The sequence below is a fragment of the Gracilinanus agilis genome, chromosome 2, assembly GCF_016433145.1.
Source record: "Gracilinanus agilis isolate LMUSP501 chromosome 2, AgileGrace, whole genome shotgun sequence".
In the NCBI taxonomy this organism is placed as follows: Eukaryota; Metazoa; Chordata; class Mammalia; order Didelphimorphia; family Didelphidae; genus Gracilinanus; species Gracilinanus agilis.
This window is the reverse complement of record NC_058131.1, coordinates 321,572,173-321,592,577: the sequence shown is the minus strand read 5'-3', so window position 1 is coordinate 321,592,577 and position 20,405 is coordinate 321,572,173. Positions and strand designations below refer to the sequence as shown.

The following is a 20,405-nucleotide window of genomic DNA, read 5'->3' as shown; positions in this document are numbered from 1 at the left end:
TGTAGTTTCTGATCATATTTCTTAATCATTATTTGGTCTGACCTGGTGTTTTAAAGTTTTTTTTTGTGGGAATAAATATGTGGGAACCAAGGCACCCCCCATTCAGGTAGCCATCTTGACTGGATCTGACATTATTTTTCAACATGTTGAATTTGAGATGCCTGTGGGACATCCAGCTGGACCAGTCAAACTGGGAATTGGAGATGCAAAATTGCAACTGGACTCTGTTCAGACTCAAAAGAAAAATGAAGGTTGAGTATTTACATATGAGAGTAGCTTGCATAAAGATGAGTTGTTGCCATGGAAACCATTCAGATTGCCAAGAGAAGGTGGATAGAGAAAGAATAGGGGGGACCTATGACACAGCTTTAGAATAAACCCATGAATAGGAATGTGACATGGATAAGGGTTCTATAAAAGAAAATAAGGATTGGTCAGGTTGATAAGAAGAGACTCACAACACATCAATGCTACAGAAACTCTGAAAGGAGAGTATTAGTGTTCTCACTTGGGATTGGTTCCACCAGGTTTCTTGTAAGATAGTTTGGATGCCTGAATATCTGGAGTGAATGATGGAAACAAGTGGCATCACTTATGAGGATGTCATAAGGATGACTTATGAGGTGGGAAGAAGGAATGATAGGGGTCCTGGCACATTCCCCTCAGAAAGACCCAGCATTGAGTGGGGGGAGGATGGGAGGAAATCTAATGTAATGGATTTGGAGTCAGAGGACCTGGATTTGAAGCCTGGCTCTGCTACTTATGATTTTTGTGACTTTGGGAAAATCATGTAACCTCTCTAGGCCTCTGTTTTCTCGTTTATAAAAAGGGAAGTGGATCAGATCCCACTTGTAACTCTTCTCAGGTCTAAATTACATGATTGTATGTGTCTGTCTTAGGGAGGAGTGAGTGCCATTGTGGCACTTGTTCAGAGGAGAGAACATGGGAGACATATGTTGTGGCATTTTGCATGTTCTGGGGGTTGGTCACTGGTAAGTTTTGGGGGAGTATTTTATGGAGTACTCAGAGGAGGTTTTTTTATAATTATGTATCCTATCATCTCCCCACAGTGAATCCCTGCTGCTACTTCCCATGTCAACACAAAGGTGTCTGTGTGCGCTTTGGCCTAGATAGATACCAGTGTGATTGCACCCGAACTGGCTACTATGGGCCCAATTGTACCACCCGTGAGTATTGCTCCCTGTGCCCCTATCCCTTATCATCTTTACTTCCCCTCCCTTCCTTCCTTGGCTCCCTATCCTTCCTATACTTTTGTATCTGAGCCTTGTTAGTTATTTTATTTTTCATTTTATTCCCCCTCCAAATGCCTGTAAAAACACTTTCCAACGTTCTTCAAAGAATATTGAGTCTCAAATTCTCTCCCTCTCTCCCCTAACCCCTCAAGCTGCTTGAGAGGGTAAGCAATCTCTTATGGATTTTACATATGCAATCATGTATCTGAGCCTGGGGAGGAGGGAGTCTGATGAAATTTCCATCCATTCCCCACTGCCACACCAGCGGAGCTATGGACGAGGATCCGGGAAGCCCTGCGACCCAGCCCTTCTTTCTACCATTTCATCCTAACCCATGGTCGCTGGATCTGGAACATTATCAACACTACCTTCATCAGAGATGTTCTCATGAGGCTTGTGCTTACTGGTATGTCTCTACTCCAACCCTCTCACACTTTGGAAAGATGTCCATCCATGAGGGTCCTTTATCTTAGTACTGGTAAAGATCTGGAATAGAACTTAAAGGGTTAATGTTTAATCTGAAAGATACCTTAAAACAGAAATTAGAAAGTTAAAATCAGAAAGCTAAAGCTGGAAGAAACCTTAGCACATAGGATGTTAAGAAAGGGAATGTTAAAATTAGGATGCCTGAAAATAGTACCCAGAATGTTTGAATTTCCTATTCAATTTGTCACCACTTCTCCTTGCCCAGGGAGACCAGAGGGTAGATACTGGGTCTGGAGTGAGTATATTGGTTCAGGAGATAGCAACATCAAAGGGAACAATGAATTTGGGGCGGGTCTGGGCCTTATGTTCCAGTTAATCTGTGGAACATCAAACCAAGGCGCTCTGCTTTACTAAGTTAGAGGAATCCACAGCATCTGATAAGGCTCAGCAGACATGAATACTGAAGGCAGTTTGATGTCAGATAAAACTTTTACTAGCTGGGCTGGAACCCTGGGGTTCCCTTAACCTTAAGTCCTATGTCTCCTTCCTTAGATTAGGGTGATGTTCCTGGAGGGGAGGGCCTGGTTTATCAGCCTGGGCAGCTTCTTGAGGGTAAAAGTTGTCTCTCTCCTCTTTCCCCTACCCCCTGTGGGCACCCTGAACACAAAGGCTCAGTCTCCTTCTCCTACTAGGGACAGTGGTCTGAAGACCTGTGTGCCTAAGTGATTGTTCTGTTCTTCTTCTCCCAAAGTTCGAGCTAACCTGATTCCCAGCCCACCCACCTACAACTCGGACCACGGCTACATTAGCTGGGAGTCCTATGCCAATTTGAGCTTCTATACTCGAGTCCTACCCCCTGTACCTGAAGACTGTCCTACCCCCATGGGGGTCAAAGGTAATTCCTTGGCATAGGGGTAGTGGGAATGATAGCAATGCAGTGGCCAGCATTGAGTGATGGGGATCTCTCCTTTGTTGGTCTATATTTTAGTCATAGGATTTAGAGCTAGACAAGACCTCAGAGATCATCTAGTCCAACTCCTGTGTTTATAGATGAATAAACTGAGGCCTAATGAGCTTAAGTGACTTTCTCAAGGTCCCCCAGTGAATGAATAGTCAATAAGGCCTAGTCCTCTGATTCCAAATCCAGAGTTCTCTCCATTACACCACAGTTAATAGAGATGTGGTATCTTAGGGACACAGACAATGCTTTTGCTCTATTCTGCCCTTACCTTGTCTCTTAGTTTCAATTCTAAGGCAAAGGAGTGGCAAGGATTAGGCAATTAAGTGACTTGTCCAGGGTCACATAGCTAGGAAATAGCTGAGGCCAGACTTCAAACGAGATCCTCTGACTCCAGGTCTAGTGTTGTACTGTGTTACCTAGCTGCCCCTCAAACCCTTTTTTTGTTCAGTTCTGGGTCCTACATATTAGGGAGATGGTGACAGAATGGTGAATCCATGCCATATGAGAATCAGTTGAAGAAACTTAGAATATTTCATCTGGGAAACAGAAGATTTAAAGAGGACATGATATATTTCTTCAAGTATCTGACACGTCATGTGAAAGACAGATTAGATTTTTGCTTGGTCCCAAGGACAAAACTAGTGTGGTAAAGGGTGAGGTGGAGGCATAGGGGAGTGTGGTTGCCACAGCAGAGGTATTTTTCAATTCAGCATAATGTAAAACCCCTTAAAAATCAGAATTGGTCAAAAATGAAATGGGTCACATATTGAAAAGTAGTGAATTTCCTCTTTTCTGTCTGCGTATAATCTGAGTCATCCCTCTAGAGGAAGTTCAGGAGGCATTTGGACTAGAGGATCTCTTAGGGACTGTCCAACTCTGAGATTCTGTGATTTCCTCAGTTAAGTCTCAGAACAGTACTATGGAATAGCTAAGGTGGAAATTATTGTTCTGTCACAGATGAGGGAGTTCAAAGCTGTTCATGGAAGGTAACATAGTTTAGAGAAAGGATTAAAAGTCAAGTTTCCAAATTCTTAAGCAATTTTTTACACTAATCCAATCTGATACATCAGAGTTGGGGAATAATGCCCTAGAAGTATTGAAGGGAGAGAGCAATCCAGGCAGTGTTCTTTGAGTGGATTATGAGTATTTCCTCAGCCTGTCCCACCCTGGCTCTTTTCCTCACAGGGAAGAAAGAGCTGCCAGATCCAGAGGTGCTGGTCACAAGCTTCCTGCTCCGGAAAGAGTTTGTGCCAGACCCTCAGGGGAGCAATCTTATGTTTGCCTTCTTTGCCCAACACTTCATCCATCAGTTCTTCAAGACGTCTGGAAAGATGGGTTCTGCTTTCACCAGTGCTCTGAGTCATGGGGTGAGCTCCAACTCATTTCTCTTCTAATCTACTCCCATTCCAACACTCTCCTTTGGGGTATACACCTCCCATGATGTTTTTTTATCTATATGAAATATAGTATTAATTAATGTAAAGAGTTCTACATTTGGCTGAAAAGATCTGACTTTGAGATGTTGTGCAAATGAATTATCTTTTGGGGGCCTCAGTTTCCTCAAGATCAAAATCAGGTCACATAGGAGGAAAGTAATAAATTCTAGATTCAGTGCTCTAAGATCAATGAAGCTAGCGAAGTCACTTCATCTGAGATGTTGATTGTTCTGTGAAATGGGCTAATAATCTTTTTACAGAAAGCCTGTTTGCCTTCACACAGTTGTAGAAAGGGTACTTTGTAGACTTTAAAGTTTTATGGAAATGTGGCTTGAGGGTAATGATGAGACCAGAGGTTCTAAATGCAAACACTTGTGTATGTGTATTGGCATATGTGTATGTGTATGATGGAATGCATGTCCAGGTGTGTGTATGTATATGTGTTTTGCCTGTGTGCATGTGTATTTGTGTGTGTTTCCAGTGTGTGATTGTGTGCACATGCACTCTTGTGTATCAAAGAAATCCAATCAATCAATAAGAATTTATTAATTTTCTACCACATGCTGGGTATTGTTAGGCACTGAATACATGAAGACAAAAGTTTTATTTTTAAAAGGAAAAATCAAAACCTAAGTACCCAGTCCCTGCCCTCAGGAACTTCCTTTCCATCAGATCTGTCAGGCTGGAAGACTCTTTAGTGGGTTTTCTAATCTGTCCTGTGCCCTGGCCTTGATAGCTGTATTTTCTCCCTTTGTCCTTTCAAAGTCCTAATTTAGGGGCAGGAAAAACCTGGCCAAATGACTGCCCTCCCTCTCTTGTCAGGTAGACCTCAACCAAGTTTATGGAGACAACCCACAGCGCCAGTACCAGCTACGCCTTTTCAAAGATGGGAAGCTCAAGTTTCAGGTAGTTCTGGGGTACTATGAAATGAAATCTGAGCCTGTGCCTGCCCTGGAATAGCCAGAAATAGGTGCAAAGGTTTGGTATAGAGTGGGGAAAGGATCAGTCTGCCAGGTTGCCAAGGGATGCCTTTCCTTTGGATGTTTCCTGGGTGGGAGGTATTCTGCTTGGAGGTGGAGATGAGCCCTCAGCCCTCTCCATACTGCATGAAGCATTGCCACTAAGGTATGCAGAAGGAAGAGATGGAGTAGGTTCAGGGCCCAGGGTCAGGGTACCTTGTTGGGTGGAGAAGGGGACATTACAAGCAACTTCTAATTTCTGCAAAGCAACCTGGAACAGAAATGTGAATAGCTAACTGAGAGACAGATTTGAGGTCAGCATGTTTCTCAGTCACTGGAACTGTCCAGCAGTAGAACTGGCTGCCTGAGAAGGTATTGGATTCCCTGCCACTAGAGAGGGCTGGAAGGCCATTTGTGAATGTTTCTCAGGGTAGGTTGCTAGAGAATATGAGCTCTGACCTTCCACAGGTGATCAAGGCCTGTGATTCTGTTGTAGATGGTGGATGGGGAGATGTATCCACCTTCAGTGGCTGAGACTCAAGCATCCATGAGATACCCAGAAAATGTTCCTGAAGGCCACCAGATGGCTGTGGGCCAAGAGGTGTTTGGGCTGCTCCCAGGCCTCATGATGTATGCTACAATCTGGCTTCGGGAGCACAACCGTGTCTGTGACATCTTGAGAGCTGAGCATCCCTCCTGGAAAGATGAGCAGCTCTTTCAGACGGCCCGACTCATCCTCATAGGTGAGTGGAAGTTGCCCCCAAGTCCAGATTCCTCAAGGTGAACATCAAAGCCTGCACTTGGGAGCAACAGCATTGGGGAATGTAATGAAACAAAGGGCACTTTGGGTTTGAGTTTTGGTTGTGTACCAAGTACTAGCCATGTGCTCTTTGCCAAGGGCCTGGACTTCCCTTTCCTAGATTACTTAGGCTCTTCCACTGGTGACATTCTAGCTCTATTTTCTAATATTTTATGGTTGGAGCACCCTTCTAACTAGGTGGTTCAGTGGATAGAGACTAGACCTGGGGTCAGGAAGACCTGAGCTCAAACCTGCTCTTGATATTTATGGATTGTGTGACCCTAGAGAAGTCTTAGCCTCTCTGCCTCATTGTCCTCATCTGTAGAGTGAGGATCACAATAGCACCTACCTCTTAGAGTTATTTTTGTAAGAATAAAATGAGAAAGTAATTGTAAAGTTCTTTGAAAATCTAAAGGTGCTATATAAATGCTATGTAAAGCTTATTTTTCCTTCCTATTATCCCCTCTGTGTTAGCTAGTCTTGCCTCCAGGAAGCTAAGCTGGGGACACAGTGTCTAGGGTCTTAGGATCCATTTTGTACCTGTTTCCCTAGGGAAATTTAAAGTTCTCATTGGTCATGGTCATTCCTTGCTAAGGCTACATTCTTTTTCAAGGGACATCCAGCTCAAAATAATTAAGGAAAACTCGACTAGTAAATTCAATTCATTTCAACATTTATCAAATGCTAGCTGTTTGCTAGAGACTAAATGCTAAGGGGAACACAAAGAAAAGCAAAAAAGTGGTCTCTCAACTCAAGGACCTCATAAGCTAATGGGGGAGACAACATGAAACAGAGTACATGGAAAGTGGGCACAATCATAAATCAGAGTGCAAAGGCATAAATAGGAAAAGTACTTTATACGTTCACAAGTTTCCTCATTCTAGTACCCAAACTTAGTAGTGTAAATTTTGTATTAATTTATTTTGTGATTAAAGAATAAAATTACTATTTTGCTTGTTAATGTTTGTGAAGCATCGATTGCCACTGATATGCAAAATAACACTTTTGGACATTCTTTTGATTTTGAAATAAATTCTTTCCATACAAAAATAAGGAAAAAATTGCCAAATGTTTTACAAATGAATGTTATGATACCAATCATAATTCTTGAGATTTAGGCTTATATACTTAAATTTAATAAGCTCTTAAAGTTCATACCACTTCAAAATCCACCACTCTAGCTTGGAGTGTCTCTGGCGTCCCCACAGGGAGAGAATAAGGCATTCACCAGGCCTCTACTGTCGGGAAAGAATAAGGCCCTTGTGAGGAATTTTATCCTTTCTCCCAAACTGTATGAATCCCTTCAACCAAGAGGGACTCAGTTGAGTTCTTTTGAATACTTCCCACCTGTTTTCTTCTTATTGGTTAGGTCACAGAGAGAGGAATGATTCAGGGACTGAGTATCCCTGTGGTTGGGGGCCACTGCTGCCTGAATGTCAAATCGTTTCCTGCTCGGTCAGCCCGAAGGGTCCCTCCCTGACATTACTTTGGTGACCCTCCCTCACCCCTTCTTTCCTTCTGACTCATCAGTTCCTGTCCCCTGGAACAGATAGGTTTCTCTAGGGGGAAGCTATGGGGTGGGGACTTGTCTCAACTCGAATTAGTATGATTCACTAGGGATGATTTGGAGGAGGGACAGGAAAAGTCAAAGCAGGGGAAAAGATGCAAGATAAATGAGAAAGCAAGAATTGAGTGCTTGCTAATGATTTTTTATCCACTTCTATTTTCCGCACCCCTTCCCTTCTTCTACTTCTTATAGCTAGAGTCTCACTGTCTGAGGGTAGTCAGTCCCATTTCATTGCTAGGGGCACCTAGGAATCAGAGATGTCAAGAACTGGCTAACTGTCACTCAGAAATTGCATAGAGAGAACCTTTTCTGGGGCTCTAAGAGTTTCTTCTGTGTCTAGCTGAAAGTGATTATGATTAGTTATTATGTGGGCAGTGTACTGTCATGGAAAGAATGCTGGACTTTGGATTCAGGGTCTCTGGGTTTGAATCCTATTATGTTTATTTCTAAACTTTGTTTTATTTTTCAACGAACAAGCATTTGATTTTCCTCCATCCATCTTTTTGTCCTGTGACTAAAAAATAAAATATATGCATTTATGCCACTTATTTCCTGTACCACCTTGGGTTAAGTCCCTTAACTTCTATGGATCTCAATGACATCATTTCAAAATTTGAACTTAGTTGAAGTACAATACGGTTGTGACATTCTTTGATTCTAACTGTGACCAAGGGCAAATAATTTCATCTTCGTTTCCTTATCAGCTAAAAAGTGCTTTGCCTTCTCTGAGACTGAGGGGTTGATTTCACTCTGTGTGATGGTGCTGGATCCCTTGAGCAACTATCTTTTTTAGCCTTTTGGGGGAATTCAAAGAGTCAGAATTGTAGATTTGAGATTTTAAAGATCATGTGGTCCAGCCTTCTCATTTTAGAGATAAGAACATTGAAGCCTGACTGTCAAGGAACTTATCCAAGGTCCCAGGGGCTGTAAGTAGATTGAGGACATGAGCTCAGGTTGTCTTATGCCAAATCTGCTCCTTTCTTCATGCAATTGCTCTGCCTCTCTAAACACAGTCTCACGGATGACCTAGCTCAGAGGTTCAAGAAAGGGAGGAAGGAGCCATGGCCTGTTGTCCCTCTCTCCTCTGAACTTTATGCCCTGATCAATCCTTCCAGGGGAGACCATCAGGATTGTCATTGAAGAATATGTGCAGCACCTTAGTGGCTATTTCTTGAAGCTGAAGTTTGACCCTGAACTGCTGTTTGGAATCCAGTTTCAGTACCAAAACCGTATCTCCTTGGAGTTTAACCATCTCTACCACTGGCACCCACTCATGCCAGACTCCTTTGTGGTGGGAGATCAGGAATACAGCTATGAGCAGTTTGTATTCAACACCTCCATGCTTTTGGACTATGGCGTGGAGGCCCTGGTGGATGCCTTCTCCCGACAGAGGGCAGGCCAGGTAGGTCCCAGGATGGGATTAGACTTCATTCTGCCTCTCACAAACCAACTGTCCCATAATATAAATGAAGCAGGAATGGAAAAAGTAATGGATATGAATGCAGAAGACTTCGCTTTGATCCTGCCTTGGTCATAAGGATGGATAATTCAAGCTACAAATACCATTTGTTTCAATAAGGAGACCTATTTGTATAAACCTTTCCCCCTTTTTAAAAAAGCATAAATCCCCAGGAAGGCCCTCATTTATTCAGTTAGCTACTCAGGGATTGTCTCATTCTTTGTACTTGTATCTGCAGAGCACAGGGCCTGGCATATTGTAATATAATAAAATATCGTGTTATTCCTCTCAATTATATAATACTTTAAGGTTTGTAGAACACTTAACCCACATTGTCTCATTTGGTTTTCACAGCAGCACTGTTAGTTTCATTATGCTCTCCATTTTTTATAGATGAGGAAACTGTGGATCAGAGAGGAGAAGCCCAATCACCTTTCCAGGTTTTATAGGAATTATAGTATTGAAGGGTTGGAAGGGATTTCAGAGGTCGTCTCCCCCAAAGGTCCTCCTTTGGTAGACAACGTCTCAGAGAGTGTCCTGCTAAGAACACATGAGTAGCAAGATGGGATTTGAACCCATGTCCTCTCATTTGAAATACAGTGCCTAATACACATTACCATTCTTCAGGGTATATCTATATACTTTTTGTTTACTTCCAAATGATTGTATGGTAGGAGCATCTTGTGTATTTGGTGCAATATAATGATTCCCCTGTACCACAAAATAATGAATATTGCTGCTGGTGGCACATGATCCTTACAGGGAAATCCTCTCTTTCCTCCTGCATGTGCACCTTTTTTTTTTTCTTCAAAGCCAGATCTGTGAATGCATTGGTATGAAGAACTTCTAGTGAGAAAATTCCTTTGCCCAGCACAGATCAGCACCTACTCTACAATTTACTCTCTGTGCCTGAGGCTGACCAAGACCAAGTCAGTGCATTGCCAAGAGTCATGCTGCCTGTGGGGCCAGGTATGGGGACTCAAGCCCGAGTCTACCTGATCCAGACATTGCAGCACAGCCGCTTGTCCTATGGGAACCTAATGAAGCATTGGGCCTGGACTTAGGAAGACTTCTTCCTGAGTTCCAGTCTTCAGACACTTATTAGCTCTGTGACCCTGGACAAGTCACTTAACCCTGTTGGTCTTTTTCCTCATCTGTAAAATGAGCTGAAGAAGGAAATAGCCAACCACTTCAATATCTTTGCTAAGAAAGCCCCAAATGGGATCAGATAGAGTTGGACATGACTGAAGCAACAACTTTATCCACCTCCACACCCCCATTTTGTAGATGAGAAAACTGGCTGAGAGAGAGGTTAATTGACTTTCCAAAGGTCACACGGCTGGAGTATCTTGAGGCAGGAGTCAAATTCAGGTCTTCCTGATCTTAATCCAGGGATTCCCTACTCTACTACATGTTAGTGGCAGCCGAATGGAGCAGTGGATAAAAGCCCTCAATTTGGACTTAGGAAGGCTTCAAATCCTACCTCAGATTCTTGCTAACTGTATGATCCTGGGCAAGTCACTGAACCTTGATCAGTCTCATTTTCTTCATCAGTAAAGAGGGGCTAACACATAGCACCCACCTCACATTATTGTTGTGCAGCTAAAATGAGCTAGCATATATAAAGTCCTTTGCAATCCATAAAGCTCTACGTCGAGTATAGCTATATATATTGTAGTTTGATTGTGTTTGGAAGGAAGACCTGCTGCTAGTTCTGTAAAACCTTAAACCAGGCACTACCACTGGCATCCACCAGGTGGGAGCAGATCTCAACGGCAGCTGCAATTCCTAGGAACCAGTCCATGCAGAGAATCCCAGCTTACAGGCAGCTGTGCTGGGAAGCCTGGGCAGCTGGATCAGGTAGACCTGGGCTCGAGGCCCGGACCTGGCACCCAATGGCAGCATGACTCTTGGCAACACAACCACCTTCTCAGTGCCACAGGCAGGAGCTGATCTGTGCTGGGAGAAGAAATTTTCTCACTAGAAGTTCTTTAAACTAACATATCCACAAGTCTGGTGCAAAAAAAAAAAAGACACATGCAGGAGGAAAGAGGGCATTTCTCTGTAAGAATTACAATGCCAGCAGCAGCAATAGTCATCATTTTGTGGTCCCTGGTATTGTTGTTGCTCCAAATGCTCCTACAATGAAAACATTTTAATGTAAACAAAAAGTATACAGAAATACCCTGAAGAAAGGTAGGGTGTATAATAGGCACTAAATTTGGAGTGGAAGGATATGGGTTCAAATCCCAACTTGCTACTTATGTGTTCTTGGCAGGTCTCACTCTCTGAGGTTCAGAGCTTTGTCTATCAAAAGAGGACCTTTGGGGGAGATGACCTCTGAAATCCCTTCTAGCCCTTTGATACTGTAATCTAATTATAGACAATCCTGGTTGATGTCATGGGGTTTTCCCTATTAGATCCCCAGTTTCTTTATCTGTAAAAAGGGAGAGAATAATAATAAGGTTAAGTGAAATAATAATTGTCCAAATTTTTATATGATTTTAGGGTTTACCAATTGCTTTCTTTGCAACAACCCTGTGAAATAGGTAGAGATAATATATGTGAAAATGCTTTATATACTGCAGGCTATAAAACAGAATTTTGGTGCAAATATAAATTCTATTTCCCCATCCCCAAGCCCCCCAAATTATAGTATTCAAAATTATTATGATACCAAAATGGAATGAGTGATGGATTTGGTGATGTAGTAGATAGAATGTTGGACCTGGAGTCAAGAAGATTGAGTTCAAATTTGACCTCAGCAACTAGCTTTGTGACTCATGGCAAGTCACTTAACCACTGCCTGTCTCAGTTTCCCCAATTTTAAAATGGGGAACATAATAACAAATACTTTCCGTAGTTGTGAGGATCAGATGAGATATCTGTAGAATGTTTTACAAACCTTAAGATGCTATCTAAATGCCAGCTGTTGTTATTATTATTGCTATTATTATTATTTTAACCTGGATTCAAATTTTGGCCTTACCATTTATTATCTGTGATTATTGTAAGCCACTTTCCTATTTGCCTCAGTTTACTTTTTTGTAAAAAAAGAAAAGGTTGAATTAGATGACCTCTTAGGACCCTTCCACGATCTTCTGAAATCAAATCCAATTCCAAGGCATTTATTGACTCCTGACTATTCCGCCTGCTGTTAATATGCTGCCACCAGGTTAATGTAGCCTGTGTTTTCTGGCTTCTGACTTTGTAGTTCCAATTGTGAGGCTCCTCAAAGGTACCAGCAATTGGAAAAGAGGATGTTCTCCCATCCACCTACACTTTCAAAAAACAGGGGAAAATAGGCTTCTGTAGAGAAACAACTATAGACAGTGTAAAAGAGCCTGGAATTGGAATAAGAAGACTCAGATTTTCAAATCTTAGCTCTACCATTTTCAGCTGGTTTTGTGCAAACCCCTTAATTTTTCTGGCTCTCAGTTTCCCCATATGTGGAAGGGCAGAGGCAGGAGGTGGAGTTGAAGGAGAGTTATGTAGGTGAGCAACAGGGTCAGGGTTGGTGGTGGGGGAGGTTAGACTAGATGATCCCTAGGATTCCTTCTATTTCTACATTTTATGAGCACCTCCACACCTACAAGTAAGTAGTTACAATTAGATACCTTCCTCATTTAATTTCCTCTTAATTTTAAAGAATCAAAATCATAGGTCATAAATCTTTTTTTAAAAGCTTGGACTTAGCTACTCTCTGGCTATAATATGGATGTGTCTCTTCTTTCCCAGATTGGTGGGGTCAGGAACATTAACCACCATGTCTTGCACGTGGCTATCAGCACCATTAAGGAGTCACGGGAACTAAGGCTTCAGTCCTTCAATGAATACCGCAAGCGCTTTGGCATGAAACCCTACACCTCCTTCCAGGAGCTCACAGGTCAGCAACATGCATCCTGGTTTCCTCCAGCCTCTCACCCCATGCTTTTTGTCTTAGAAGAAATAGATCTCATGGTTGGGGCTAGGCACTGGAATAGATTGAGGGAGAGGCAGGTTGAGGGAATATGGGTGAAATGTAACAGGAATACTGCTGATGATCATAATACTTCAAGGATCCTTTCTTGTTTGGGAGGGGGAGGGAGAGGTGCTAGCCTCTTTATCCTTTAGTATATGGTAAATAGGATGGAGTGCTGGGCCTGGAGTCAGGAAGACCCATCCTCCTGAGTTCAAATTTGACCTTAGCCACTAGCTGTGTGACCCTTGGCAAATCACTTAGCCCTATTTACCTCAGTTCCCTTATCTGTAAGATGAGTCAGAGAAAGAAATGGCAAATCACTTCAGTATCTTTGCTAAGAAAACCCCAAATGGAATCAGGCAGAGCTAGACATAACTGAAAAATGACTGAACGACAATATGGGAGATAGTCTTTCTGAGTTTCTGTGGCAAAATATTGATCACTTGTACCTAGGTAGGCTGGTACTTGGATAACCAATAGATGGTGTATTGCTGGGAACAAAACTGGAACCATTTTAATGTGATATAGAACCTAATAATACTTTGGTCTTAGTGGTGTGGCCTTTGAGCCCCAAGGATCACCTTCAAACACAATGAAGTCTCAATTTTAGGGAAAGCATACTACCACTATCACCACCACCACCACTACCACTACCACCACCGCTGCTGCTGCTATTGTTGCCATTATTATTAGTAATATGTTACATTTGTCTAGCCTAGAGGCTATAAGCAACTGTTTCTAGGAATCATAATACCTATCTTTCCCTGTTCTTGGGTCCAGCCGTCTGCTTGTTTGCCAGATTCATTGCTAAGGAAGTGTAGCTGATCCTTGGGGTGGTGGGTTCCCCACACTCATATCCAGCATCTCAGCCCTTTCATCCTGACTACTTCTGGGGCTCTTCTGTTTTGGGCTGCAGCCTTGGCTTCTCCCCTAAAGAGGGGCAGAAGTAAAAGAGGTATTGAAAGTACAAACATGAATTGGGAATAGGACAGGTAATTTGTTCTTATTTGAAGAAAGCCAAGATAAGCACAAGAGAATTATAATGAGCACTGCAGAATGACCAGATTAGAACTCAGAAGTTCACGTGGAAGGATAATATTCAAGTCTTATTGGGACATAGAACAGTTTTTGCAAGATTGCCAATTAGTCATGATGCATTTCCTTGTGTTGGCATAGTCAGATCAGTCAACTGAGTTTGATCTTTATGATCTCTCTATTTGATATCTGCCTTGGTTCTACTCTAGCTTAGGCTATTTGCTTTTGGCAGTGGCTGAACCTATTCAAATAAGTCACTTTCTCCTGTTGTCAGAAACTACTACTCTAGAGTTACCTTTGCTGTTGTGACTATAGGTCATCAAGCCTTTGGAAATCTCATGAGGACTCGTTCCAAAGGAAATAAGATACAAAAAGGAAATGGCTCCATCTGAGGTAGCCCCGACCTAAGTCTTTAGACAGCTCCAAATTGTCTTTCTTTTAGTATATCCATTCTTTAGTACATCAGTGGAATTATGGAACAGCAGCCAATTATGCTTAACCCAGTGATGGCTTGTTAGACATGGCTTCCAATTTTCATCATGGCCACCAAGAATGATACCAGAGCTCTACAGTGGGGGTGGGGTGGGGGTCTATACTTGCATGGTGTTTTAAACTTTTCCTAGAACTTTCAGATCCCTTGAACTTCTATGGCCCTCCCTTTTAGTTCTTGGTCTCTCCTTAAGTCATGGCCTTGGAACTTCAGAGTAGCTTAGATGCTGGATGATGAAGTAGTCTTAACCTGTCACTTAATGCATGGCCTGACATGAGAGTGAGCCAGTGTAGGCTCTGAGCCCAGTTCAATTTTATTTGTCCTTAAAAGGGACTGGACTTGCACAAAACAACTCTGGTAAGTAAGTGCAATGACTATTTCCATTATGTAGATGAGGAAACAGGCTGAGTGACTACAATAGCTACTATCCATTTGAGGTAGAATTGGAATTGGGAAAGTCTGACCCTCCATTCACTACTTCACCACATTATCTGATTCCAAGTCTATTGTTCTTTCTGATATACCACACTGCCTCTAGGGGTGAATAGGGAAGATTACTTCCTAGTGTTATCCTGGACATATACCTAATTATTTCTGGAGGTGGCTTTGGAGGAGGAGCTGATCTGATATGTTTCTCCCTTCCCTCTTTGTAGGAGAGAAGCAGAAATCAGCAGAACTAGAGGAACTGTATGGAGACATTGATGCTCTGGAATTCTACCCAGGTTTACTTCTAGAGAAATCTCTGCCCAACTCTATCTTTGGGGAGAGTATGGTGGAGATTGGGGCCCCTTTCTCCCTCAAGGGACTCTTGGGGAACCCTATCTGTTCTCCAGAGTACTGGAAGCCCAGCACATTTGGTGGTGAAATTGGTTTTAACCTTGTCAAGACAGCCACATTGCAGAAGCTGGTTTGTCTCAATGTCAAAATGTGTCCCTATGTCTCATTCCGTGTGCCTGACCCAGACCAAGTGGACAAGCAAAGTGTGAAGAGGCCATCTACTGAGCTGTGAGAGAAGCGTTGGCAATCCAGAAGGCTTTGTGTTATTCTTGCTCTTCAGTCTGGAATTTGGATTCTTGGTTTTATGCTATAAAGCTTTGGGTCGTTAGTTGGTTTTTCCAAATGTTCAGGAGCACTGTTCTCTCAGCTAACATTCCAGAGTGTTGGAGTTCCTGATTAATTTTTCAGAGCTTTGGTTTCTGATAGACATTCCTGACTACTAACTGGCTTTCTGGAACCCTCGGATTGTAATTTGGTTCTCTGGAGCATTGATTTTCTCTATCCTCTCCAAATGAATCACTAAAGAATTTTAATCGCTTAGGGGGGGACTCTTCTGTGTGCTCAGGACCCAGGGAAACTACATTGGCCTCAGACCTGACATGGCATTGCTGTGGAAAGTGGGGAGATGAGTTCTCTTCATCAACTTCATGTCCAGCCTAGTATATTTTTGCTGTAGGTTTTTGGTACTATTTTTGTGTTGGGGATAGTGACTGTAGATGGGTGCAGGGAACAGCTGACCTACATTTCCCTGAGAGTACCGCTTTTTCCCTGGCCTTGGATTTCCCAAGAGGTCCTGGGTCCTCAGTTGAGGCTAATAAAATCTTTTCAAAGTTGCTTCCTGTGTTTCTCCTGCTAACTTGGAGTTGCACCTCCTTGACCTTAGTAGCAGGTATAGATATATCACTATGTGTCCTGCTGTGCACTATCCTGCTTTCTTCCTATCAGTTTTTTGATACAGTATGAGGTAAAGTGTATTTTATCTTCAAACCTCTTGGATTTACCCTTGTTGATCATGGTGCTTAAAACACCATTATGATGACTCAATTCCTTTTTCTTGCTGTTAAAAGAGCTTTTTTTTTTAATTAAAAAATTTATTTTTCACTCTCCCAATTCTCTCACCATGGAAAAAAGGAAAGAAAAATAAAACTATCTTGATAAATACATAGTAAGGCAAAATGAATCTCAACATTGGATATATCTAAAAAAATCTTTTTTCACTATATACCCTGAGCTCAACTGTTACCTCTTTGTAGAAGGTGGATAGAATTGATTCATCAATAGTCCTCTGGAATTGTGGTTGATTATTGCACTGATCAGAGTTTTTAATTCTTTCAAAGTTTTTTTGTCTTTACAGTATTCTTTGTTATTCTATAATTGCTCTCTTGGTTCCACTCACTTCACTCTGTATCAGTTCATATAGATCTTCCCAGGTTTCTTGGAAACTGTTCCTTTCATTATTTCTTACAACACAGTAGAATTATCATATGCTTTAATTGGCCCAGCTGTTTCCTAAATGATGAGTAACTCCTTTTATTTTCAGTTCCTTGCTACAAAAAAGGAGAAACTATAAATATTTTTTCCATGTGATCCTTTCCTTTTTTCTTTGATCTTTTTGTGATTTATGCTTGATAGGAATAGTTCAAAGGTTATGTACTCTTTAGTGACTTTTGGGAGCATAAATCAAGCCTGCTTTTTAGAATGGCTGGACCAATTGCATAGTTCTACTAATAGTGTATTAATGAACTTGTTTTCCCACAGTCCTGTCAGTATTTATCATTTTCCGTCTTTGGTCAACTTTACCAACCTAATGCCCAAGGTAGAACTCAGACTTTCTTTAATTTGCTTCTGTCTAAGTATTATTGATATGGACCATATATTTTTTTCCACATGGCTATTTATAGCTTCCTCAGAGTGCTGCCTCTTTAATGTCTTTTGACTTAGAGAATGACTCTTATTCTTATAAATTTGGATCAATTTCTTAATATATTTTGGAAATGGGACCTTTATTAGATTAGCTTGCTACAAAGATTCGTGTCCCTCCTGTTTTTTTTATTTTTTTTATCTTTAGCTGCATTAATTTTTGTCTATTCCTTTTCACTAAGCTCTTCCCTTTCTGGGTTTTCTTAAGGAGTCTTAATGATAAAAACAACTGAGCAATATTTCTCTAGCACTTTCCAATTTCAAAGCAATTTCTTCACAGAATCCTTATAAGGTGGGTAGTCTGAGTATTATCAGTACCATTTTACAGATAAGGAAACTGAGACCAAGAGAGTTAGATTATTTTCTCAAGATCATTAATACCTTGGTAAGAAGGAATTTATTAGATTTCCTTCTAGAGACGAAAGATAAACTATGTGTTAGTGTGTGTGTGTGTGTGTCTGTGTAGGGGGAAATGCAGGTAGAAAACCAAAAATACCTTGAATTGTACATAAGGGTTTTCAAAACAAAATTGTATATCTTATCTCATCCAATCCTTATAACAACACTGTGGGTGAACTTCTCAAAGCAGAGATTTGCCCATGTTATAGATTATGAAGCTAAGGTCTACAGAGGTGTCACAGCTAGAAAGATGCAAACCAGAAATTAGTAATAAATAATAATTCAAAGGGCAGTTACATGGCAGAATAGATAGAATTCACCTTCCTAAGATCAAATCTAGCCTTAAACACTTATTAGCTATGTGACCCTGGGCAAGTCATTTAATCATGTTTGCCTCAGTTTCTCATAAGAAAAACAAAAAACAAAACAAAACAATGAGCTGGAGAAGGAAATGATAAACAACTTCAATATCTGCTAAGAAAACTTCATACAGAATCACAAAGAGTCAGACACAACTGAAAATGATGAAGAAAATAACTCAACAGTACTTTTCTAACAATAACTTACAAGGTTGGAAGTACAGTTATTATCTGATTTTATAGGTGAGGAAAATGAGGTGAAGTTGAGAGAAGGTAAATGACTTGCTCAGAGCCATTTAGAATAGTATACAAATGAGTCTCTGATCCCTTAACCATCTTTCTTCCCACCATACATTAGCTGCTCAGAAAGGAGATAGCCCAGGGCCCTGACACCTTACTCATCTCTGCGGAGGAGGATGATGGACAGTAGACTTAATTCTGACATGATAAGGTCATGGAAAAATGGTAAGAATTTACCAAACTTCCTTGAGATTAGTAGGAATGAAGAACTATGGGTAGAAGTTGCAGAGAAACAGACTTGAATTTAATTGAATGAAGAACTTAACATTTAAAGTTGGCCCAAAGTAGAACCAGGTGCCTTGTCTGAAGTTAGCAGAGTAGAGGCTGGATGCTACCATTCAGGGTTGTTGTAGAAAGTATTCTGTTTGAGGTACAAGTGGGTCTAGAAGTTCCTTTCATCTTGGAGATTCTTGATTTCATTGCCAAGACTAGTCTCAGACTAGGCTTTAATGACATAATAAGTTGTGGAATAATATAATCTCAGAGCTGAAAGGAACCCTGGACATAGGAGATTAGAAATAAAAGGGACCTTGGAATTTGGAATGTCAGATTTGCCCAAGACCTTAGAGATTATTTAACTAATCACTTTGTTTTCTAGTTGAGGAAATTAAAATTAAGTAGACAGGAAGTACTTGCCTAAGTAAGTACTTGAACCCAGTTCTCTGACTCTGAGTTTATGGCCCTTGAATACATCATGATATCAGGCTTTTTGGGGGTTGGCATTTACATTAAATATGAGAGTGGGTAGGCCAAAGCCATTGGATGGGAGGAGGGGAAGTGGAGCCTTCACAAGAAATGTGAATGACTGCTCTCTTCCAACTGGTGTCAGAGGAAACTGTCTGTCTCCAAACTCAGAGAAGGAATCAAGATGAAAGGAGATGATGCGCTGGGAAAATTGGATGACTTCTAGTGTGAAATGGCATGAAGAAGGTTTCATCTTCATGGTGAGGTCCCTGGTGTGGCCTAGCTAACAAGGCCCTAGGGAAATCATTCTAAAGATTCCTGTTTCTCTGAATCTGATTCTAATTCCCCACTTGGGGGAGAGGATCTCTGTCCCCCAGATAACTGAACTCTTTGGGTGAAAGTTTAACTTCTCCAGAGCAAGTGGCTAATCAGAAACCCAATGAACCAGCTTCTCTACTCATCTGTTTCCCTAAAGCTGCCACAAAGTCCCCAATGCTGGAGAGACTTCTCAATACCACACATCGTTTTACATCATGCAGAACCATCTCATCCTGAGAAACAAATTGCTACCCTAGGTTTTTATTGGTGCATATAGCCCATCTGGGTTCTAGTCCTTGACCCTATTCCTAATCTACTGTATGACTTTAGACAAGTCACTTCCCTTGATTTCCTCCATTGTAAAATCATACTTAATCTACTCATCTCACAGGGTTGTTGTGAGGATCAAATGAGACAATGTTTGTAAGTTAATATTTTTTGTCAATTAAAACACTATATTAAAAAAAGAAGTTATAACACTTTCATCTTGTCAACTTGGGTGCTAGACTCTGCCCCTAGTTAGCTGTGTGAATTTAAGTAATTTTTCTAGATTTCATTTGGTGTCAATTTTATTATTATAAAATTAAATGGGTGGACTGAGTGATATCTAAGGTCCCTTCCAGTTTTGACATCCTCTGTTCATCATAGAATTTTAGACTCAGAGCTTCATGGCACCTCTGAGCCCATCTATTTCAATCCATTTCATTTTATAGCTAAGGAAACCGAGGCCCAAGGAAGTTAAATGGTTTGCCCAAAGTCACACAGACATTTGAAAGTAGGTTATCTTGAATCCAGGTGTAATCTCTCTTAAGTGCACAGTCCTTCACATAGTTAATGACAACTTTCATCTTTCCCTAAGTCTTTGTTTTTCTAGGCCAAACATCTCAACATCCTTGGTTCTATAACCTCATATATGACCTTAAGGCCCTTCACCATCCTCATAACCCTCCTCTAGAAGCTCTCCAGCTTATTAATAGCCTTTCCAAGATAGAATATCCAAATGTGGCTTCATCTTCTCCATGAAAGTATTCATGCATCCATTCAGTATTTGTCTTTCAGTATATTTTTCAGTCCCTGCAGGTTGCCTTCAAAGCTTTCCTCTTTTTCTTACACCAATGAGGATTTTCAAGAGGAATCAGGGATAGCACTGGGTTTAGGGAGAATGTGTGAGGGATAGATGCAATTAATCAGGCATTTAGTAAGCACCTACTCTGTACTAGTCATTGAGCTTTTGGTACTAAGAATACAAAAGAAATAAATGAAGAATACAAAAGAAATAAAATACCTACATTGTATCACAGA

At 41.2% G+C, this 20,405-nt stretch overlaps 1 protein-coding gene across 1 annotated transcript; it reads left to right on the top strand.

Moving 5' to 3' along the window:
* The first annotated feature begins 157 nt into the window (after window positions 1-157).
* On the top strand, window positions 158-15,355 carry LOC123233708 (prostaglandin G/H synthase 1-like). Its single transcript, XM_044659765.1, has 10 exons — window positions 158-251; window positions 1,071-1,187; window positions 1,519-1,659; window positions 2,431-2,574; window positions 3,826-4,007; window positions 4,899-4,982; window positions 5,532-5,778; window positions 8,517-8,803; window positions 12,599-12,746; window positions 15,000-15,355. The coding sequence occupies exons 1-10, from the start codon at window positions 158-160 to the stop codon at window positions 15,353-15,355; spliced, it is 1,800 nt and encodes a 599-aa protein (XP_044515700.1).
* The last annotated feature ends 5,050 nt before the right edge of the window (window positions 15,356-20,405 follow it).